This window comes from Aotus nancymaae, unplaced genomic scaffold, assembly GCF_030222135.1.
Source record: "Aotus nancymaae isolate 86718 unplaced genomic scaffold, 86718_ANA_hifiasm-v0.15.2.pri h1tg000002l, whole genome shotgun sequence".
In the NCBI taxonomy this organism is placed as follows: domain Eukaryota; kingdom Metazoa; phylum Chordata; class Mammalia; order Primates; family Aotidae; genus Aotus; species Aotus nancymaae.
The window spans coordinates 14,498,521-14,518,917 of record NW_026988413.1 but is presented as its reverse complement, the minus strand read 5'-3'; the positions used below and the strand labels follow the sequence as shown (position 1 = coordinate 14,518,917).

The following is a 20,397-nucleotide window of genomic DNA, read 5'->3' as shown; positions in this document are numbered from 1 at the left end:
GGCGCGCGGCGGGGCGCAGGCGCAGGCGCGGTGTGTGTCCGCGGTTAGGGGAGGGATGTGGGGTAAGCGACGGCCCCCGGTGTGTTTGCGCTGTGGGCGGTGCACATCGCAGAGCCCACGAAAGGCGGGAGATGGCGGCGCGGAGCGCGGAGTCCCGGTCCACCTTCCAGCGCAAGAGGCTGATGGCTGCTGATATGGGGCGCAGGTAAATGAGAAGGGGTCTTAAGGCTCCTTAGGGGGGCCCAGGCAAGGGGAGCGTGGGCCTCAGGCGTGCGGCCCTGCAGCCCCCTCCCCTCAGAGCCCCTGAAAGCAGCTTTGTCCGCGCTTCCTGCCAAGGATGGGAGGCCCAGCCGAGCCAGTTCGTGTCTGACTCCGCGCAGGGGCGCGCGGGCGGACCTCTTGGCCTTGTCCCTCGTGGGAAAAGACTGCCCCAGCCTTTCTTCGTCCAGCCCACGAGGGTTCTGAATAAGGGGAGCTCTTTGCAGTCCTACCGGATCTTGGCTTCTCTTGAAGATTCCCCATTCTTTCCTCTGGCTCCCTTATGAGGGAGTTTGTAAGTTGACTATACTCTGCCTCCTTAAAAACCGATTAGACCTGCAGACCTCGGTACTTGTGCCTGATCTGCATTTGATTTGTATCGACTGTATGGTGATCTGCATGGCTTTGCATATAATGACCATATTTTCAAATAAGTCAATACAGGGTTTGGAAATTGAGTACTTTTGACAGAACAAGGGGGTTCCTGTGGCTCCAAGTGTCCATGCCTCTGCCCTGGTCATTGCGTTTCATGGCAGGCATCACCCAGGAGAACATTGTAATGCCTCCTGCTCGAGACTGAAGATTAAGGTCTTCGTGAAGGGATCCTGTAGAAGGACACAGAATTAAAACGTAGGAACTCCCGTGGTGTCCTTTACCCCTCCTCCCCTTCCAGTTGTGTCCCAAAATTGTCTGATTGAAAACTTTTGTAATATTCACATTCAAGACTCTGGAGTAGAGGAAGGAGCAGGTGTGCAGAGTGGGTGATACTTCAGATTAAAACTAAAATCTCTTTGTATCTTTGGATCTAAAGTGAGTGTCCTATAGACAGCACATAGATGATCATGTGTTCTTATCAATTTTGCTAATTTTGCCTTTCCATCAAAGAGGTTAATCCATTTACCCAAAAAGTAATCATTTATAATGGGCCTTGTGCGGTGGCTCATGCCTGTAATCCCAGTACTTTGGGAGGCCAAGGCAGGTGGATTGCTTGAGACCAAGAGTTTGAGACCAGCCTGGCCTGGTGAAACCCCATCTCTACTAAAAATACAAAAATAGGCCGGGTGTGGTGGCTTGAATTTTCAAATTCAAGTCTGAGGCCAGAGGCGGTGGCTCACATCTGTAATCCCAGCACTTTGAGAGGCCGAGGCAGGTGGATCACCTGAGGTCAGGAGTTCGAGACCAGCCTCACCAACATGAAGAAACCCTGTCTCTACTAAAAATACAAAATTAGCCAGGCATGATGGCACGTGCCTGTAATCCCAGCTTCTAAGGAGGCTGAGGCAGGAGAATCCCTTGAACCCGAGAGGTGGAGGTTTTGGTGAGCCAAGATTGGGCCGTTGCATTCCAGCCTGGGCAACAAGAGCAACACTCCATCTAAAAAAAAGAAAGAAAGAAAGAAAAGAAAATTCAAGTCTGGAACTCTGGAGAGTTAAATGTAAGTCAGTAAGTTGCAAATATGGGTGAGATTGCCTAGGGAAAGACTTTGAGGGGGCGTCCCTAATGGAATATTAACATTAAGGGCAGTCCAAAGGCCCTCTAAAGAAAAGAGGAGCTGGGTAAGCAGAGAGAAGACACCAAGAGAATGATGTCATGGAAACCAGGAGAAGAGAATGATTTAAGGAGCAAATACTTCTGGTAAACTGAAGGAGGAAAACTGCGGCATCATTGGTTGGTATCCCAGCTGCAGTGTTACATATCATCACGATTACTGCTTTGATCTATTTGAAAGTGATTCATTCTTAAATGGGGTTTTGATTTCTATAGCTTTTGTTTTTATAGCCAGTTTTTACTGAAATATTACAGTAAAAAGAAGGAAAAATGGAGTTTCAGACTCACTTTTCCAACCTCAGATTCATTGGCTGCTTCCAACCCACTTCCTCTGCTTTGCTGTTCCACCTGCTGTCTTAGGTCTCTCGGTTCCTCCAAGACCCTGTGTTTCCCTCTTCTTGTTATTTTATTTATTTATTTATTTTGAGATGGAGTCTCGCTCTGTTGCCTAGGCTGGAGTGCAGTGGTATGATCTCGGCTCACTGAAACCTCCGCCTCCTGGGTTCAAGCAATTCTCCTGACTCAGCCTCCCGAGTAGCTGGGACTACAGGCATGCACCACCAGACTTGGGTAATTTTTTTGTAGTTTTAGTAGAGACAGGGTTTCACCATGTTGGCCAGGCTGGTCTCAAACTCCTGACCTCAGGTGATCTGCCCATCTCAGCCTCCCAGAGTGCTGGGATTACAGGCATGAGCCACCGTTCCTGGCCTCCCCTCATTTTTTAACACCTTAGAAATCAGGATGCATGTTAGAGTTTTTAAGTTATAAACTGAAGTTATCATATCTTCACTGCTATCACGTGCCACCCTTACAGTTGTTACGTATTTGGAAACTGACTGGGCAGGCTAGAAAACTCCGGATTTATGTAAACTAGGCATACAGATGACATATATTGGCAATAGGATTATTTTAGTTTATAAGCAGAAGCTGATTTTGCAAGCCCGTAGCAAAATTAGCTGGAGGTGACAGCATATGCCTGTAGTCCCAGCTACTTGAGAGGTTGAGGCAGGAGGATCACTTGAGTCCAGGAGTTCCGGGCTATAGTATAGTGTGCTATGCCAGTTGAGTGTCCACACTAAGTTCAGCATCAATGTCGTGGTGATGTCCTGGGAGCCAGGGTCCACCAGGTTGCCTAAGGAAGGGTGAACCAGCCCAGGTTGGAAACAGAGCTAGTGAAAACTCCCATGCTGATCTGTAATGGTATCATAGCCACTGCACTCCAACCTGGGTTTCATAGTGAGACCCTGTCTCTTTTAAAGTAAACAAATAAGTACCCATCACTGTGACTTTGTGTTATACTTTCTGCTTATCCACATCTTAACAGGATTCTGATCATTTCTAGTGCCATTTTGTCACTGGAACTTAAAGTTTTAAAAAACATGTAATTGTATGTTTGTATCACTAGTGAAAGAGAGTATCTGTCTCATTTATTTTCTGTTAAAGCCATTGGCTTGAGCTTTTGCCATAGCATTATTTTAGTAGTCATCCAAGATCATTATAAATTTAAATCACTTTCAGCAGCTTAGATAAATAATGGGAGATGTTTTCTGAAATAATTCTCTTAATTGAAATTGGTCTATCAGAGAAGTATTCCTTCTCATGAATGTTGTGCTTGGGAATATTATTTTGCTTAAGATAGATACTTCCCTCCCCTCTCAGACCATTCATCTCAGATGATGTCAGCTGAACATAAACCATAAAGAATTAGAGATTTTTTATGATCAATGTGCTTAGTACATCTTTGATTTAACCATTCAATAAATATACATAATCTTGGTTATTGTAAGTCTTATTCTTTTTGCTCTTCCTACTCATGCCTCTTCCACTCCACTCTTCGGTGCCAAATCTTGTACTTGATAGCCTTTCCCTCTCCCTTTTATCTGTAGGATATTGGGAGTGTGTGGCATGCATCCTGACCATCAGGAAACTCTAAAAAAGAATCGAGTGGTGCTAGCCAAACAGCTGTTGCTGAGTGAACTGTTAGAACATCTTCTGGAGAAGGACATCATCACCTTGGAAATGAGGGAGCTCATCCAGGTATCTGGAAGCAAAATAGAGAAGATAAATAGATCATAGGGGTGGAAACAGCATGACAAAATATGGAAAGGAAATCATACCTTTCTAAGAAAATGGAAGTACGCTTCTACCATAGAGCATTTGACAGAAATGATGTATAATTCAAGAATAATAGGAAGGACTTCACCCAAACATACTATTCCTGTAAAAAGAATTCTTGAGATGGATGGGGACGCTACCAGGAAGCTCAAGTGGAGAAATAGAATGATAGCTAGAGAAGTAAATAGGATTTCATGTTTTATTTTTGTGTCTTAGGCCAAAGTGGGCAGTTTCAGCCAGAATGTGGAACTCCTCAACTTGCTGCCTAAGAGGGGTCCCCAAGCTTTTGATGCCTTCTGTGAAGCACTGAGGGAGACCAAGCAAGGCCACCTGGAGGATATGTTGCTCACCACCCTCTCTGGGCTTCAGCATGTACTCCCGCCGGTATGGAGCCCTAGAAATCTGGGGTGTTGGGAAGGGTTAGTTTGACTGCAAAGGACTTTGAAAGTCAGGGTGGGGGAGACTAGATTTTGTTGGATTTGGACCGGACCACCTCCCTAAGGTCTATCATCATGAGTTTTGATTTCTTACAGTTGAGCTGTGACTACGACTTGAGTCTCCCTTTCCCAATGTGTGAGTCCTGTCCCCCTCACAAGAAGCACCACCTGTCGACAGGTGAGAATTGATGGAATAAAAGGGGTCCCAGATTGACTTCCCCTTTCTTGTCTGGTATCTGGCTTTGCCCTAACATGAGCCTTTTTTTTTTTTTTAAGAAATAGGGTCTTGCTTTGTCACCCACGCTGGAAGGCTGGAATGGAGTGGCACCATCATAGCTCACTGCAGTCTTGAACTCCTGGGTTGAAGGGTTCCTCCTGCCTCAGCCTCCCAAGTACCAGGGACTACAGGTGGACGGCACCACACCCAGATAATTTTTTAATTTTTTGCAGAGAAGGAGTCTTACTTTGTTGCCCAGGCTGGTGTCAAACTCCTGGCCTCAAGTGATCCTCTCACCTCGGCCTCCCAGAGTGCTTGGATTATAGGCATGAGCCACTACACCCAGCTGAGGCATATTTTATATTGGGAATAGTTCTCAGTGAATTTTTTAAAGGCTAATAGGACAGTTAGGCAGGATTTTTTTTTTTTCTTGAGACAGAGACTTGCTCTGTTGCCCAGGCTGGAATGCAGTGGCAGATCTCGGCTCACTGCAACCTCCGCCTCCTGGGTTCAAGCGATTCTCCTGCCTCAGCCTCTCAAGTAGCTGGGATTACAGGCATGCACCACCACATCCGGCTAATTTTTTGTGTTTTTAGTAGAGACAGGGTTTTACCATGTTGGCCTGGCTGGTCTCCAACTCCTGACTTTGTGATCCGCCCACCTCGGACTCCTAAATTGTCAGGCATAAGCCACTGCACCTGGCCGAGACAGGGTATTATTAATAGTTGGTTCTATTTCCCTTCTGTCACAGATAACAGTTTTTATAATTGACCCTTTGAGCAGCATGTATGGGCAGGAGGTTCATGCTCAATAGACCTCTATAAAGCTGAATGAGAAAAGACTACATTTGGGGCCACCAGCCTGCTGATGGAGCAGCCTAGTGATTTGAACCAGGCTGTCATCAGCTAGCCCATTCAGTCATTTAGCCAGTTGAGCATCTGTCACTTGCAGACTATGTGCTGAGATTCCATTAGGAACCTAAAACTAAGAGTCTCTGCCCTCATGCCCTCATGGAGCTTACAGGTTTGGGGAGTAAGTGAGACCAGTATTTATCAAAACCCAGTTCCAAGAGATGTCTGAAGTTATAATGACATATTAAGATTGATGCTTAAGTTATATACTAGTTTGTTCATTTTCTGTCTATACCACAGATACTGTGGAACACTCCCTAGACAATAAAGATGGTCCTGCCTGCCTTCAGGTGAAGTCTTGTACTCCTGAATTTTATCAAACACACTTCCAGCTGGTGAGTTTTGCATAGTGACAAGAGGAAAAGAGTTGCGAAATGAGACACCCTTCCTGGGCACCTGAACTTAGTTTGCATATACATTTCTTTTCTGCCTTGTTAGTCAAAAAGTTGTTGCTGGTTAAATGCCTTCTATGAGCATTTGTCTATTTTTACCTGCTGGGGTGAAGAAGAAGAATGTGGTGTTTTTGTTTTCTTGAAATGACTAATCTAGCCAGGGAATCATCTGTCATCAAGATGCTCGTGGTCTAACTGGCCTCTCTTCCCTAGGCCTATAGGTTGCAGTCTCGGCCTCGTGGCCTGGCACTGGTGTTGAGCAATGTACACTTCACTGGAGAGAAAGACCTGGAATTTCGCTCTGGAGGGGACGTGGACCACAGTAGGCTAGTCACCCTCTTCAAGCTTTTGGGCTATGACATCCATGATCTACATGACCAGACTACACAGGTACCTGAGGCAGGAAAAATTGACATGTAAATTAGAGGACTGAATAGCACTTTGGGACCAGAGATACCTTTTGTTTTTGTGCCTGCTGGGATATGTCTTAAAAGTTGTTTACTTACATTTTTACTCACTCTGTTCTGCCTCTCACCTTGCAATCTAATAAGAAAGAACTAGGGCCAGCCAACGGTTATAGTGTTGACATTTCAGGTTGTACTTTCATAGAGTAATAATAGTCTAGGGTTGGGTTCTCACTTTTACATGTTCAGAAGCTTGATTCCCAATCACTCTGGAAGTGATGGGACACTGAGATTCACCATCATCAATTCAGTACAGATATTTATAAGCCAGGGCTACACAGGATATTTACTTCTTAGTTGATATTGCTACTTAGCCGTTTGTTTAGTATTTAAAAGATTACTTTGCCAGATAAAATTCCTGTGAATGAAACAGGGAATGGGGAAAGTATGTTGTTTTTTTTTTGAGATGGAGTCTAGCTCTTTCACCCAGGCTGGAGTACAGTGGTGTGATCTCCGCTCACTGCAACCTCTGCCTCCCAGGTTCAAGCAATTCTCCTGCCTTAGCCTCCTGAGTAACTGGGACTACAAGGGCATACCACCATGCCTGGCTAATTTTTGTATTTTTAGTGGAGACGGCGTTTTGCCACGTTGGCCAGGCTGGTCTTGAACTCCTGACCTCAGGTGATTCACCCACCTTGGCCTCCCAAAGTGCCGGGATTACAGGTGTGAGCTACCATGCCCAGCTGGGAAAGTATTCATAGCAGTTGTATAGCCACAAGTGATATCATAGGGTGGATTGCTTTTGGATCAGATTTCTAGAAATTGTAAGCATTTTCATTATGGGCTGTTCCTCATTAACGTCAGTTACTGTGCTGCACGACTGACTTTGTGACCTTTAGGGTTTCTGTTTTGCAATCAATAATGGCCTATTTGTAGATTCATATTCACTCTTTATTTTGATTCCAGAATAATAGAACTTTCTTAAATTTGATTTGAGGTTGTCAGTGGTGAAATTAAAATTTCTAGGAGATTCACTTTGATCTGTTGAGATAGAGGATCTTTGTTTTCCATTCAGCAGTGTCTGTAGGCTTCATTTCTCTTTCTCGGCTGTTCTCTTTCTGTGAGAATGATTATGTATTGACTATATTTTTGGCAAGACCAGTTTCATCCGCAGGTACATGGGTGTTGTCCTTTACATGGTGTTTTTGCCAACTTCCCCATTGTAGCGCATGCAATGTAGTTAGATCCACCCTTGCTTCAAAGCCACAGCAGGAACAGCTGCTTCAATCATCAAGTATTCAAGTCGTTCATATGCTTTCCTGAGAAGTCTGCTGGGCATAAAAGGACAAAGGGTGAGATATCAGTCATAATTCCTACAGAAGGTCACTTAACAAATTGTGCACTAAATGTGTTTTCTTAGAGGTTTTGGTATAGCCATTTCTTTTACTGGAAATCTATTATGTCATTGTTTTCCAAGTTGTATGCAGGCTGATAAAGGATCTTACATGTCTAATAGTTAAAAGATACAATACTGAGTCACTAAGTCAGCTATATACTGCTGTTTTTTTGAGAGGCCTTCAGTAGATTTGGTGAGTTTATGAGCTCACTTCCTAAATATCATTCTTATTTATGCTAAGCCTGATGTATGTTCAGTGACCTGTTGGATTCTAAATCTTTTTACATTGCTGTATAACTGAAATTGCAGTAGAGTTAAACTTTGAGCACCTATGATGGGGGACTATGTGAGCTCCCACAGATTTTTGTAAACATCAGATGAGGGAGTTTTGACATCAGGAGAAAAGGAAGGGGGTCCTCTTGTATTCCTAAGGACCAAGCAAGATTAGAGAAAATGTCTTCTGACATAGCTAAGAAGAAGAAACACCTAGGTATATATTATGATCAAAAGGATAAATGGAGGAGGCAGAACTTAAGTCAGCCTTGAAAGACAGAAGTTACTAAAGCAGAGAGGAGTGTTGAGGCCACCCTAGGCAGGGAACAGTATATGGACAAGAAATGTGTACATTATAAACCAGGTAGTTGCAGTGGGTGTCATAGTTGGGTGCACTGGGCGTCTGCACAGAATACTCTCTTCCTGGTGGGATCTCCCTAGAGACTCGACTCCTTTATCATATAGCTATTTGGCAAACAGAGGCAGAACCAAAAAACATAAGATCCTCCTTTTTTCCCACATCAAATCTTTTTTACTAGAGAGGAAAATTCCATTTAAAAACAGGAAATAATATAATTAATCTTAGAGAATCCTCTTCCCCTGATAGTGCTGCAGAGAACATCGGTATTCTCACTCCCCAAATGTTTTCACTTTTCTCTTTGTTATCAAATTTTCATTGCATCTGCTTCATGATGAGGTTACTAGTTCTAGAATTATGCTTTACCATATGTTAGTAAACGAGGTGCTTTTCAAAGTGGAAATTTCCTTTTACCATGTGGTATTGTTTTTTTAGCTCGCATTTGGGTCACAAACTGCTTTGAAAATGCAGGGACAAGTTATGGGTCATCCCTGGAAAATGCAGCTGCCCATATAATTTAGCATATAATTTCAGAGGGTTCACAAGTTATGCACTTCACACATTCCCCTAGCCCCTAGCCAAAAATACACTTAGGAGTTAAGAACCTTGCTATTTATAGAAGTACTGTAATTTTATCAAAAACAAATCTGCAGATCCTATTTTAAGCTATGCTACTTGTGGAAAAGTTCCTCCAAATGTCTAATCCCCATTTATTGAATGGTTTAGTCTTACTAATTTCAGTGACAAAGTACGTGTATTCTTTTTTTGGGCTTTGTTTTCTATTTACTGACCTAATCTCACTAAATTCAAAATGCTGGTGATTCAGTGCTCAGGTATATAATTTTTGTTTCCTTCTTTGAGCAAAATTAACTTCTTTAACTATTAAATGTTAAATTCTATTAGGGTCAGCTCCAGAGGAGCATTCACAGTTATGTACTCTCTTGAAATTATTTATTCTTGAAACAATGTTTTAATTATCTGTCATTACCTTAAGATTTCTATTATTATGGTTGGATTCTACTTACTCAGAAAATACAAATACTTTTCAACAAAACCAATCTGTCTATTTCTAGTTATATTGCAGACTTTCAGATATTTTATTTAACTGCATCTCAATTATCTACAAACAGAAGTATTCTGAACAAATAAATTAGTAGTTCTCAAACTTTACCATATCAGAGTCTCCTGGAAAACTTGTTAAAACATTTTTCTGGGGCCCAAGATTTCACATTTCTTACAAGTTCCTGGGTGATGGAGCTATTACTGCTTTAGGGGCCACACTTTGAGAGCCATTGCAATATGTTATATTATAGAAGTGTGCTTTTTATTTTGGCAGTATGTGTCATTAAATATATGTGTGTTTTAACTTTCCCACCCAGATAACTTATTTGTCTTCGTTACATTTTATTCAAGTTTATAATAAAATGAACTTGTTTTCTCTCTGCCCATCTCAAATAGAAGACCCTGACATTGTGAATTATAGAGGGAGGCATAGGTTTAAAAATGTGTGTCCAATTATTATGCTCTTTAGGTACACAGTATAACTTTCTGATGCATGGACCAAGTGCTCAAAGAGTAGTGGTCTTTGTGTATCGCAACTTAGTGTGAGATAAACAAGATTCTCCGGGCATGGTGGTACATGCCTATAGTCCCAGCTTCTCTAGAGGCTAAGGAGAGAGGATTCCTTGAGTGTGGGAGTTCTAGGCTGATCAGGTGTCCAAACTAAATTCATCATCAATATGGGGACCTCCTGGGAGTTGGGGACCACCAGGTTGCCTAAGGAGGGGTGTACCAGCCCAGATCAGAAGTGGAGCAAGTGAAAACTCCTGTGCTGATCAGTAGTCATCTTGCACCTGTGAATAGCCACTGCACTCAAGCCTAGGCAAGATGGTGAGATCCTGGTTTTTTTTAAAAAAGATAAACAAGAACACAGTTTAAATTGGACTACACCATTGACCAGTAATAGATTTCTTTGAAAAAAATACTCTTTATTAAATGTGCACATTATAATAATGGCAGATTTTTGAAGTGTGTCCCAAATACAGTGATCGGTTTTTTTGTTTTTGTTTTTTTTTTGGAGACAGGGTCTCTGTCACCCAGGCTACAGTGCAGTGGTACAATCATGGCTCACTGCAGCCTCGGTCTCCTAGGCTCAAGTGATCCCTCCACTTCAGCCTTTAGAGTAACTGGGACTATAGGCATGCACCACCATGCCTGGCTAATTTTTTTTTTTTAAAGACGGAGTCTTGCTAGGTTGCCCAGGCTAAGTCCTTTGTCTATAATATCTCTTTTAATCTTCACAAACTTAAAGAAAATGTACTCAAATTTTCTTTTATAAAGTGGAAATTGGAGTCTCAACAGTCTGAGTAAGTTGTTCCAACTTACGAACCCAAGGTTCAAACCTAGATTAATCTGACCCCAGGGCCTGCATATGTAATCACTGCCCTGTAAAGATCCTCCTTCATAGCATGGTCTTTCTGAAACAAGGCATTTTATACAGGTATCATCACTATCTCTCAGATACTTAAAATCTTAGAAGACAACATACAAGTATTGCGATTCTCTACTGTCATGGTGCTGTCATAGAACAGTTTATTTTCTTGTAGCTGAATATGCATGTTACTTATTCATAGCTACACTTATAGTCACCCTTGTGCCATTTATATACAAGGGCACTTGCTGTAATGAAGAATCTGGTTATGAACAGGGAATTAATCAGAGTTGATCAGCTCATGATTAGCTTGTTTAGTAACTTGTTTTAATCCAGGAGTTCTCTGTCTATCTCAGTGAGTCTGAATCTATATTCAGAATGTTGTGTCTCAGCTCATATGCATTTTTCTTGTTAGTCCATAGCTTTCTTTTTACTTGAGAGAGAAAGTAAGTCTCTCAAAAGGTCTCTTCTATCATTGACTGCAGGAATATACAGAAAGCATTTTATCTTCTAAAAGCTTAGGGTTTCAAAAAGAAACCAAAGATTGATGCTTACTGGTGCTGACTCTAGGGCACAACACTAAACACTCCTTTTTTCTAGGAAATGCGAGAGAAACTCCAGAATTTTGCACAGTTACCTGCACACCGAGTCACGGACTCCTGCATCGTGGCACTCCTCTCGCATGGTGTGGAGGGCGCCATCTATGGTGTGGATGGGAAACTGCTCCAGGTGCGGATATGGTGGGGGAAGCCAACTGTTGAAACCAGGCTGCTTCACCTGCGGCCTGCTGTCTGTCCAGTGATGGCTACTGTTGCATGTATAGGACCTCAGGAGGCTCCACCAACTGCTTAACCTCCCTTCTTCCTTGTTTCTTTCTGGCAGCTACAAGAGGTTTTTCGGCTCTTTGACAACGCCAACTGCCCAAGCCTACAGAACAAACCGAAAATGTTCTTCATCCAGGCCTGCCGTGGAGGTGAGTGCCCTGGCAGACCAACGCTTGGGTGGTGGCTCCTGGGCAGCCTCCCACCAGCTCTCACTTTCCTGTTTGCTCCTCTCAGGTGCTATTGGATCCCTTGGGCACCTCCTTCTGTTCACTGCTGCCACCGCCTCTCTTGCTCTGTAAGTGTCTCCCAATGCATGGGGTGTGCTGGGACTTGGGCAGCCCATGACTCTCAGGCTGGTCAGCTCTCTGTGCACCACCATACCCTGTGTTCAGGACTCTTCTCCGTGTCCTTGCCTTCCTTTCTGAGAATTCTTACTCTTTTCTGTGCTTTATTAACTCTGGTGCCCTTTTTTTGGTTACTCATTCCGGTTATGGATTTTTGATCTGTCTTTTTCCTGTCCTTATTTTATCTCCTTTCACTCTTTCTCCTTTTTACTTGTTCCATGTACTTCCCTGCTTCCCTGCACTTCCACTCTTGCCTCCTTTCTTCTTATCATTCGTGGGCCATGCAGGATTGCAGAACAGAATCCGTGTTGGCCTTTGACTCTTCCTTTTCCATGAGCCGCTGCTGCCCCTCTTTCTCTCATGCAGTCCGTTTTACTCCTTTAAGACCCAGGACCACAGGATGAGGATTAGAAGACATAAAGGCATGCTTTTCATCCTAGAGGAAAACAATAGCATTTCATAGCTCTAACTTTGGAGTCAAATTCTGACTTCACCATTTACTAGTTACGTAAAGATAAAGAAGTTAAATGGCATCCCTCCATCTCAGTTTCCTTGATATAAAATGAAGATAGTCCTTGTACCTACTTCATAAGGTGGTTGTGATGATTATGCATTTAAGAGCTTACTTAGCACAGTACCTGGCTCACAGTACATCCACAAAATATGCCAGCTATAACTCTTATAACACAATCAGTGCCATAAAGGGCTTATAGTTTGGTTTAAAGGTCGCTTTTTCCAAACATTCATATAATTACTGTTTTAATCTATCGCATGGCCAAATGTAAATAGCTAATATTATTGTCATCCTGATCTAATATTACCACGGAATATAGTCTACTGAGGTCCTACAATGTGATTCAGACTACGGTAGTTACTACCACAAAAGCAAAAGGAAATGCCTCTCTAAGGAGCAGACCAGTTACTCAGGAAAATAAAGTAATATACATGAAATAGCTTAAGACTAATTCACAGACCTCATGTAAGCAAGGGTGAAATTAGCGAAGTACAAACTGCTTAGGAAGGAGTATGCAGTAAGAATAGATCATTTTAAGTAAGGGTAGTTTAAAGAGATTTTGTGGATAGGATAAGGCTTAATTTGCACCCAGAGTAATTTGATTTACATGGTTGTAGAGTAATATCTAGAGTCTATCATGGGAAAAGAAACAATGCAACATGATAAGCACACTAAGATTAAAAGGGCATGCTGTGTCTCCCTTCTTCCTAAACAAGTGCTTGGATCTGATTTTAAAACAGCATCTGTGTGAGTATGTGAGATGTGGCTGGTCACATGAAGTAGGTTTACCTCATTACAAACCCCTTTAGTCATAACTGAAATTTTGGACTTCAACAGGTAAAAGTATGGAACAGTTGGGAGCATAAGTAGGAAATAATGGGGTGAATTTTTTTCCAGGAAGGTTGCCACTGAGGAAAGAGGTTATGGGGCAGGAACTGAACTTTTCGTTCCCTGCTCTGTCCCCAGGCCTAGAGCACTGCCTGACGCATGGTAGCACTTACAAATGTTGAATGAATGGATGAAAATTAATCTGCCTAAAAAACTGGATATCATGTAAAAAACAAATACGAGGATATTGTGACAAAAGAACTAATGACATTAATTGATTGATGGATCTGTGATATAAAGGTGAGAGAGGAATTCTCCTTTCTCTTTAGCTTGGCCTATTACTATTACTTGGTGTCATTACTAACAAAACAAGGACAGTTGTGGTCATTTTCTCCACCTATATCCAGGGATTTAATACACTATTGGATCTGGATAAGGAGTAATTGCTCTTTTCTGGAGTAATCTGAATCTTTTGCTGTCTCTCCAACTTCTCTGAAATTAAATCCCTCAAGGAATGACCAGTAGCCAACTGTTCTTAGAAAACTTGAGTTCTCCTGTGTTCCTGCTGTATTTGGTTAATATAATTAATATCTAGAAAAAGCTCCAACCCCTGCCCCAGCTGGCGTCTAAACTGGAGTGTAAGCTCTATGACGGCAGGAATTTTCTCTTCACTCTGTCCCCAGGGACTAAAGTAAAATAGTGCCCAACACCTGGCAGTTGCTTGACACAATTTTATTAAATCTGTGTTTTGGTCCTTTTCCCCACAATTCTTGAAGCTTCCCTTCCTTCTTAGGCTCCCTTGTTGTTGCATGGAGCAGGGAGTACTATAAAACAGCGTACTCTTACTTTTGATGTGTTGACCTGAAAGTCCTCCCTGTCCCTCTTTCCTCCTGACAGCACCCCTGCCCACACCCAAAACAAAACATCATCATCAAAAATAAGAATCTGTCTTGTGATAGATAAGGCCTTTATCAAGAACATGGGCATCTGCTCAGGGTATGTTGAGAAACTACTGCTAAAATTGAATAAGGGTGATCTTTTTCAATTTTCTGGGAGAAAATAGTCTAATTCTCCCCATTTTAAGTTTTTTCTCTTTTAAAATTTTCTTAAGGCCAAGCACAGTCACTCATGCCTATAATCCCAACACTTTGGGAGGCTGAGGCAGAAGGATCACTTGAGGCTGGGCATTCGAGACCAGCCTGGTAAATACAGCAGGACCCCATCTCTATTGAAGAAAAAAAAAAAGATTAAAAAAATTTTTTCTTGGCTGGGCATCCCAGCACTTTGGGAGACTGAGGGGGTTGGATCACAAGTTCAAGAGATGGAGACCATTTTGGCCAACATGGTAAAACCCTGTCTCTACTAAAAATACAAAAATTATCTGGGTGTGGTGGTGCACTCCTGTAGTCCCAGCTACTTAGGAGGCTGAGGCTGGAGAATTGCTTGAACTCAGGAGGTGGAGTCTGCAGTGAGCCAAGATCGTGCCACTGCACTCCAGCCTGGCAACAGAACAGGACTCTGTCTCAAAAAAAAAAAAAAAAAAACCTTTGTTTCTTAAATTTGGATGCTTGCTCTAATTTATCTTATGAAATTAATGAACAAGTACTGAGTGCTTCAAAGATACCAAAACCACCTTGGAAACAACTGATCATATTTTTTTGATACATTGTTTGAGATTGTGATTTTTATATAGCATACATATAGTAACCGTATTTGTTATTTATTACCTTTTTTGTTTATGTAATAAAATGTATCAATATTTTATAATGTACTGCAATAAAAAGCACTTTGACTCTCAGGCATATTGTTAATTGAACAAGTGAATTGTGGACTTAGATGGTTTTCAGTTCCATTTACAAGGACTATTTGATTGGGCATTTTCCCTGTCTTACACAGAATGGAGACTGCTCCAGCCACATAGATGTGCATGTGCTTGAGTGTGGTACCTGGCCTGTGCGAGGCATCCCCTGAGTAACAGATGCATGCTGGGAGAGTAATGATTTTTTTTTTTTTTTTTTTAAGTTTATCAACCATAGGTTGGAGGCAACAGCTGGAAATGGCTCTTCCCCGTCAAGGTTATAGGGAACATGGACTTGCCTGTGACAGGCCCAGGAGAGATGGGAAGAAGTAACATCACTGTCCATTCTGTCTGCCTTTGTTACAGATGAGACTGATCGTGGGGTTGACCAACAAGATGGAAAGAGCCATGCAGGATCCCCTGGGTGCGAGGAGAGTGATGCTGGTAAAGAGGAGTTGCTGAAGATGAGACTGCCCACACGCTCAGACATGATATGCGGCTATGCCTGCCTCAAAGGTACCCCTGAGTTCCAAGAGAGTTGAGTCATACCTCATTTTATTGCACTTTGCTTTATGGTGCTTTGCAGATATGGGTTGAGTATCCCTTATTTGAAGTGTTGGGAACAGAAGTGTTTCAGATTGTGAATTTTTTTGGTTTTTTTGATTTTGGAATTTTTGCATTATACTTACTAGTTGAGTGTCCTGTATCCAAGTATTCTAAATTTAAAATGCTCCAGTGAGCACTTCCTTTGAGCATCATGTTGGTGCTTGGAAAGTTTCAGATTTTGAAGCATTTCAGATTTTTGGATTTGGGATGCTCAGCCGTTTTTTACAAATTGAAGGTTTGTGGCAATCCTTCATTAAGTGTCTGTCAGCACCATTTTTCTGTTGGCATGCCTCTGTTAGCATTTTTCAGCAATAAAGTGTGTTATAATTAAAGCATATGCATTTTTTTTTAGACATAATGCTGTTGCACACGTAATAGACTGTAGGATAGTAACCATTACTTTCATACACACCAGGAGACCTGAAAATTTGTGTGACTTTCTTTATTGCCATATTCACTTTCTCGAGCTGGTCTGGAAACAAACCTATAGTATCTCCAAAGTATGCCAGTAATCCAAAAGAGCGTACCCTCCTAAACTTGGATTCTTCATGCTGGGCTCTCTGACTGGGGAGGGTGCAGGTGCCATGGCCGAGTCTAGTTTGGGAAGTCCAGCTGTGTGAGGGCACTCACACTCTGATTAATGCTCTTTTGGTTGCAGGGACTGCTGCCATGCGGAACACCAAACGAGGTTCCTGGTACATTGAGGCCCTCGCTCAGGTGTTTTCTGAGCGGGCTTGTGATATGCATGTGGCTGACATGCTGGTTAAGGTGAGTCTGCGGGCTTCGTGACCCCCGTGCATCTCCACAGTGCTCTGCTTTCCTCTGCCCTTGAATGCCCTTCATAGTCCCCTTCCCATTATGCTGCTGTCATGAAGCCCGAGATTCTCAGACTTGGGCCTATTGGTTCTGCCCCTCCAGGTGAATGCACTTATCAAGGATCGGGAAGGCTACGCCCCTGGCACAGAGTTCCACCGGTGCAAGGAGATGTCTGAGTACTGCAGCACTCTGTGCCGTCACCTCTACCTGTTCCCAGGACACCCTCCCACATGATGCCGCCTCCCCATCATCCACGCCAAGTGGAAGCCACTGGACCGCAGGAGGTGTGATAGAGCCTTTGATCTTCAGGATGCACGGTTTCTGTTTTTCCCCCTCAGGGATGTGGGAATCTCCCAGACTTGTTTCCTGTGCCCGTCATCTCTGCCTTTGAGTGTGGGACTCCAGGCCAGCTCCTCTTCTGTGAAGCCCTCTGCCTGTAGAGCCAGCTGTGGTTGGACCTATTGCCAGGAATGTTTCGGCTGCAGGTGAAGAGCCTGACAAGTGAAGTAGTAAACACAGTGTGGTTATGGGGAGAGGGCATATAAGCTCCCCCATATTTGGGTTCAGTTCTAGCTTTTGTAGATGGCACTTTAGTCATTGCTTTTATTTCATTAGTTAAGATGTCTCAGATGTCATCTTTTCTTTCATTCATATTCCCAGCCTTTTTTGTCATAGAGTTTGGAAGTTGTCCAAATTTAATGTAGACATTACTGTTTGGCTCTGAAGAGGCAAACATGACTAGAGACACATCTTGCTGCAGTGTGCAGAAGTGGCCTGTGCACTCCCTTCACTACTGCAGGGCCACCCAGTGGAAGGACGCTCTTGGCTCCTTTGGGCTCAAGGCACCGCAGCCTTTCAGCAGATGTTTCCTTGCATCTGTACCTTATTGATGTTTGCCTGTGGAAGTCTCAAAGATCTTTCATTGGTTGTTTCTCTGAGCTTTGTTACTGAAATGAGCCTCGTGGGGAGCATCAGAGAAGGCCGGGAAGAGTGGTGTATTTCCCTAGACTCCGTCAGCTCTCTCTGTAGCTTTTTCTTTCCTGTGAAATGTCCATCTCTCTCCCTTAATATTCCCACTTCATTCAGTCAACCTGCACTTCGTATCTAGATTTCTAGAAAAGCTTCCTAGCTATCTCCCTGCTTCATACCTCTCCCCTCTTTACCTTCATGTCATCCTGTTGACTGCTGCCACCAAATCTGTCTCAAATACTGCTTTACTGGATCATGTAGCTGCTCAAAGATGTCATGTAGTTCCTTGTTTCTGCTTTCTGCTTCAGTATTAAACTCTCCTTTGGTACAATGTGGTCTTTATTTCAGTGCCATACATATTATTTTTTTCAACCTAGAAACCTTTATCCCTGCTTATCTAAAACTTTCCTGTTCTTTAAGGTCTTTTTTAAAAAAAAAAAAAAAAGCTTCCATTCTTACTTCCTCCAGTCTATTCTCCACATGACAGAGTAGTTTTGGTTTTTTTATTTTATTTGGTTATTTGTTTAGTGTTTTTTGTTTTTTAGGGTGAGGTCTCACTATGTTTCTCAGAGTGGTCTCGAACTCCTGGCCTCAGCCATCCTCCCACCTCAGCCTCCTAAATAGCTGGGACTACAGGCATGAGCCACCACTCCTGGCCAGGTTTTGGTTGTTTAAATACAAATCTGATCATGTCACCGGTGACTACCCCCCGACCCCGCTGGCCCCACTTAGAACCCTTCTGCTTTCTATTACACCTCATTTAAAATTTAAACAATTTACTTGGTTTGTGAGAACTGGTTCTTGCCTTCCCCTTGAACCTTATTAAATGGTGATTTCTCGCCAGCTCCAGCCCCAGTGGTCTCCTCTCAGTTTCTAATTGTGCGCTCTTTCCTGCCCTCTTCCTGGGCCTTCTCAGCTCTCCACCCCCACCACTCTTGACTCAACTGGTGTCCTTATTCCTCAAGTCTTGACCACTCCCGCGCCCTTCTGTCCTTGAACAGTCTTCTCCTGCGGCTGACACCGCGTCTTGTCTTTTCCCCTCATTGCATTTATTGCAGTGTATATGTATGCTAGTTTTACTTGTTCTTTTCTGTCTCCCCTCCCAGGCTGTAAATGAGGGCAGAAACCTTGTTTGTTTTATTCACCATCATGTACTGAGTGCTTGACACATAGTGGGTCTTCAGTAAATGCTTGTTGAATAAAAGAACAAAGAAGGCAAGTCTACCTTAGCTACAACCCTACCTTTTGATAAAATTTTCCTTTTGACAGTGTACATGGTTTATTATTTTTATACTTTGTTTTTCCATGTGTTTTGCTTTTATCTGCTGGCATTTTTAGCTCCTTGGAGACATATTATGTGTGCGATAATTCCCTTCACATCTCCCATGGTCCCTAGCAAAATGCTAGGCCTGTAGTAGTCAAGGTGCTCAATAAATATTTGTTCTGTGAGCTGGGTGGTTTGAAGCCGTGCTGCCAAGTCCTGCCTTTGGGTCGACATAGTATGGAAGCATTTGAGTGAGTAACTTTTCCACTCCCACTGCCAGGATTTTGTATTGCCATCAGGTGCCAAATAAATGCTCATATTTATTACTGATGTGTGCTCAATACCTCTGTTTCTGTAAATACTCAGGCCTCTGAAGCCCACAGATTTTGCTTCCTTAGCCCCTTAACACTGCAGCATTCCTCACCACCTCACAAGGCATAGCCAGACCTGAAAACCCCGTTTTATTTTGCTTCATGATCCTGAAAATATATGCAGCTGTGGACCCATCTCAGTTGGCATAGTCCTGAGATTTCTCACAGTCAGATGAAATGGAGGTCATTAGCAAACAGTGCTGGTTCTTGGTTATTTAGACTGTGAGATGTAGGCTGCTGTAACAGATTGGCCTGGAATAGGAGGATAGGAGAATGAAGATAGCAGAATTCCATTTTTTCCCTGGTTGCATTTAAGCTCTTCTAGAGTGGATACAGATTGTAAGATGATTCTGGTACAGCATGGAAGAGATCAAAGCAATGGATTTTTGTAAGTTGGGATACTTTAGGAGTGCATTGTATCTAAAGGATATGCCTGAGAGATAGGTGCAGATGCTGATGGGCTATGGTAGTTTGACAAGAGATGGGAAGTTCTGTAGGAACTTCTACAGAAGTTTTGGTAGGAAGCGATTTTTTTTTATGTAAAAATCGGGTTCCACCATGTTAGCCAGGCTGGTCTCTAACTCCTGGCTTCAAATGATCAGCCTGCTTCGGCCTCCCAAGGTGCTAGGATTGTAGATATGAGCCACCACACCCAGCCAGAAACAAAACTTTTTTGTTTGGTAGGAAACAGCTGTGGAAGCTGGAAACATTGTTGAGTGACATAGAACAGACAGTGGCTGTCTAGGAAGAGCAAAAGGGGACTGAGGTGAGCTGAAGCACCTTGGTAGATAGAGGGGAATTTGGTACAGGACGCTAGAACCAAAAGGGCATGACAAATGGACTGAAACTGGTTGGTTGTACTGCAAAAACAAAACAAAACAAAACAAAAAACGTGGGATAGCCTCAAGGGAGGGATACAAAATCTAGGAGAGGGGAAGAAATTATGGAAATAGTGGGAGTAAGGTTAAGTACCCATTTTCAGGATAGGAAGGCTTTTCAGAGGTGTGGTATATTTGGGAATTACAGAGTAGTATCTCTGAACTGGATTCCGTGTCTTCCCTGCCCCCCAACACCCTTGCCCTTGAATAAGGGTATGAGGTTGAATTTCACAGCTCTGCTCCCTTCTGCTTACCTCTGCCAGAGGATTCTCTTCTAAAATTATCCCCCTCCCAGAGCTGGAGGCTGCCCTCCTCCATCCTGTTTCCTCTAATGGGGAAAAGGAAAACAGGAAGAAGGAAAAAATGTAATATCAGATCAAAGCTGAATTTTTTTTTTAAGTTTATTCTATAAAATAGAGATGAGGTCTCACTATATTGTCCATGC

General features: G+C 42.8%; 1 protein-coding gene across 5 annotated transcripts; it reads left to right on the top strand.

Annotated features, from left to right (window-relative positions):
* The first annotated feature begins 40 nt into the window (after positions 1 to 40).
* CASP2 (caspase 2) lies at positions 41 to 19,033 on the top strand. Of its 5 annotated transcripts, none has more exons than XR_001106629.2 (11): positions 41 to 205; positions 3,693 to 3,843; positions 4,138 to 4,305; positions 4,455 to 4,536; positions 5,727 to 5,821; positions 6,092 to 6,268; positions 11,341 to 11,469; positions 11,623 to 11,713; positions 11,799 to 11,859; positions 13,389 to 13,550; positions 15,415 to 15,502. XR_001106629.2 is itself a non-coding variant. In XM_012447525.2 (11 exons), the coding sequence occupies exons 1-11, from the start codon at positions 132 to 134 to the stop codon at positions 16,702 to 16,704; spliced, it is 1,359 nt and encodes a 452-aa protein (XP_012302948.2). In that variant the 5' UTR covers positions 41 to 131; the 3' UTR covers positions 16,705 to 19,033. The 5 variants fall into 5 exon arrangements, 4 of the variants coding, with proteins under 4 accessions (XP_012302948.2, XP_012302949.2, XP_012302950.2 ...); XM_012447525.2 differs by lacking the exons at positions 11,799 to 11,859; positions 13,389 to 13,550 and adding exons at positions 16,313 to 16,422; positions 16,573 to 19,033 and having other exon boundaries at positions 15,415 to 15,564; XM_012447526.2 differs by lacking the exon at positions 13,389 to 13,550 and having other exon boundaries at positions 15,415 to 15,503.
* Positions 19,034 to 20,397: the final 1,364 nt, after the last annotated feature.

Bases quoted from the DNA above. Each gene is read 5' to 3' on its own strand.
- CASP2 (XM_012447525.2), top strand. From the start codon at position 132: ATGGCGGCGCGGAGCGCGGAGTCCCGGTCCACCTTCCAGCGCAAGAGG. The intron at 4,306-4,454 runs GTATGGAGCCCT...GATTTCTTACAG, and splicing joins TTCAGCATGTACTCCCGCCG to TTGAGCTGTGACTACGACTT. The intron at 4,537-5,726 runs GTGAGAATTGAT...TCTATACCACAG, and splicing joins GAAGCACCACCTGTCGACAG to ATACTGTGGAACACTCCCTA.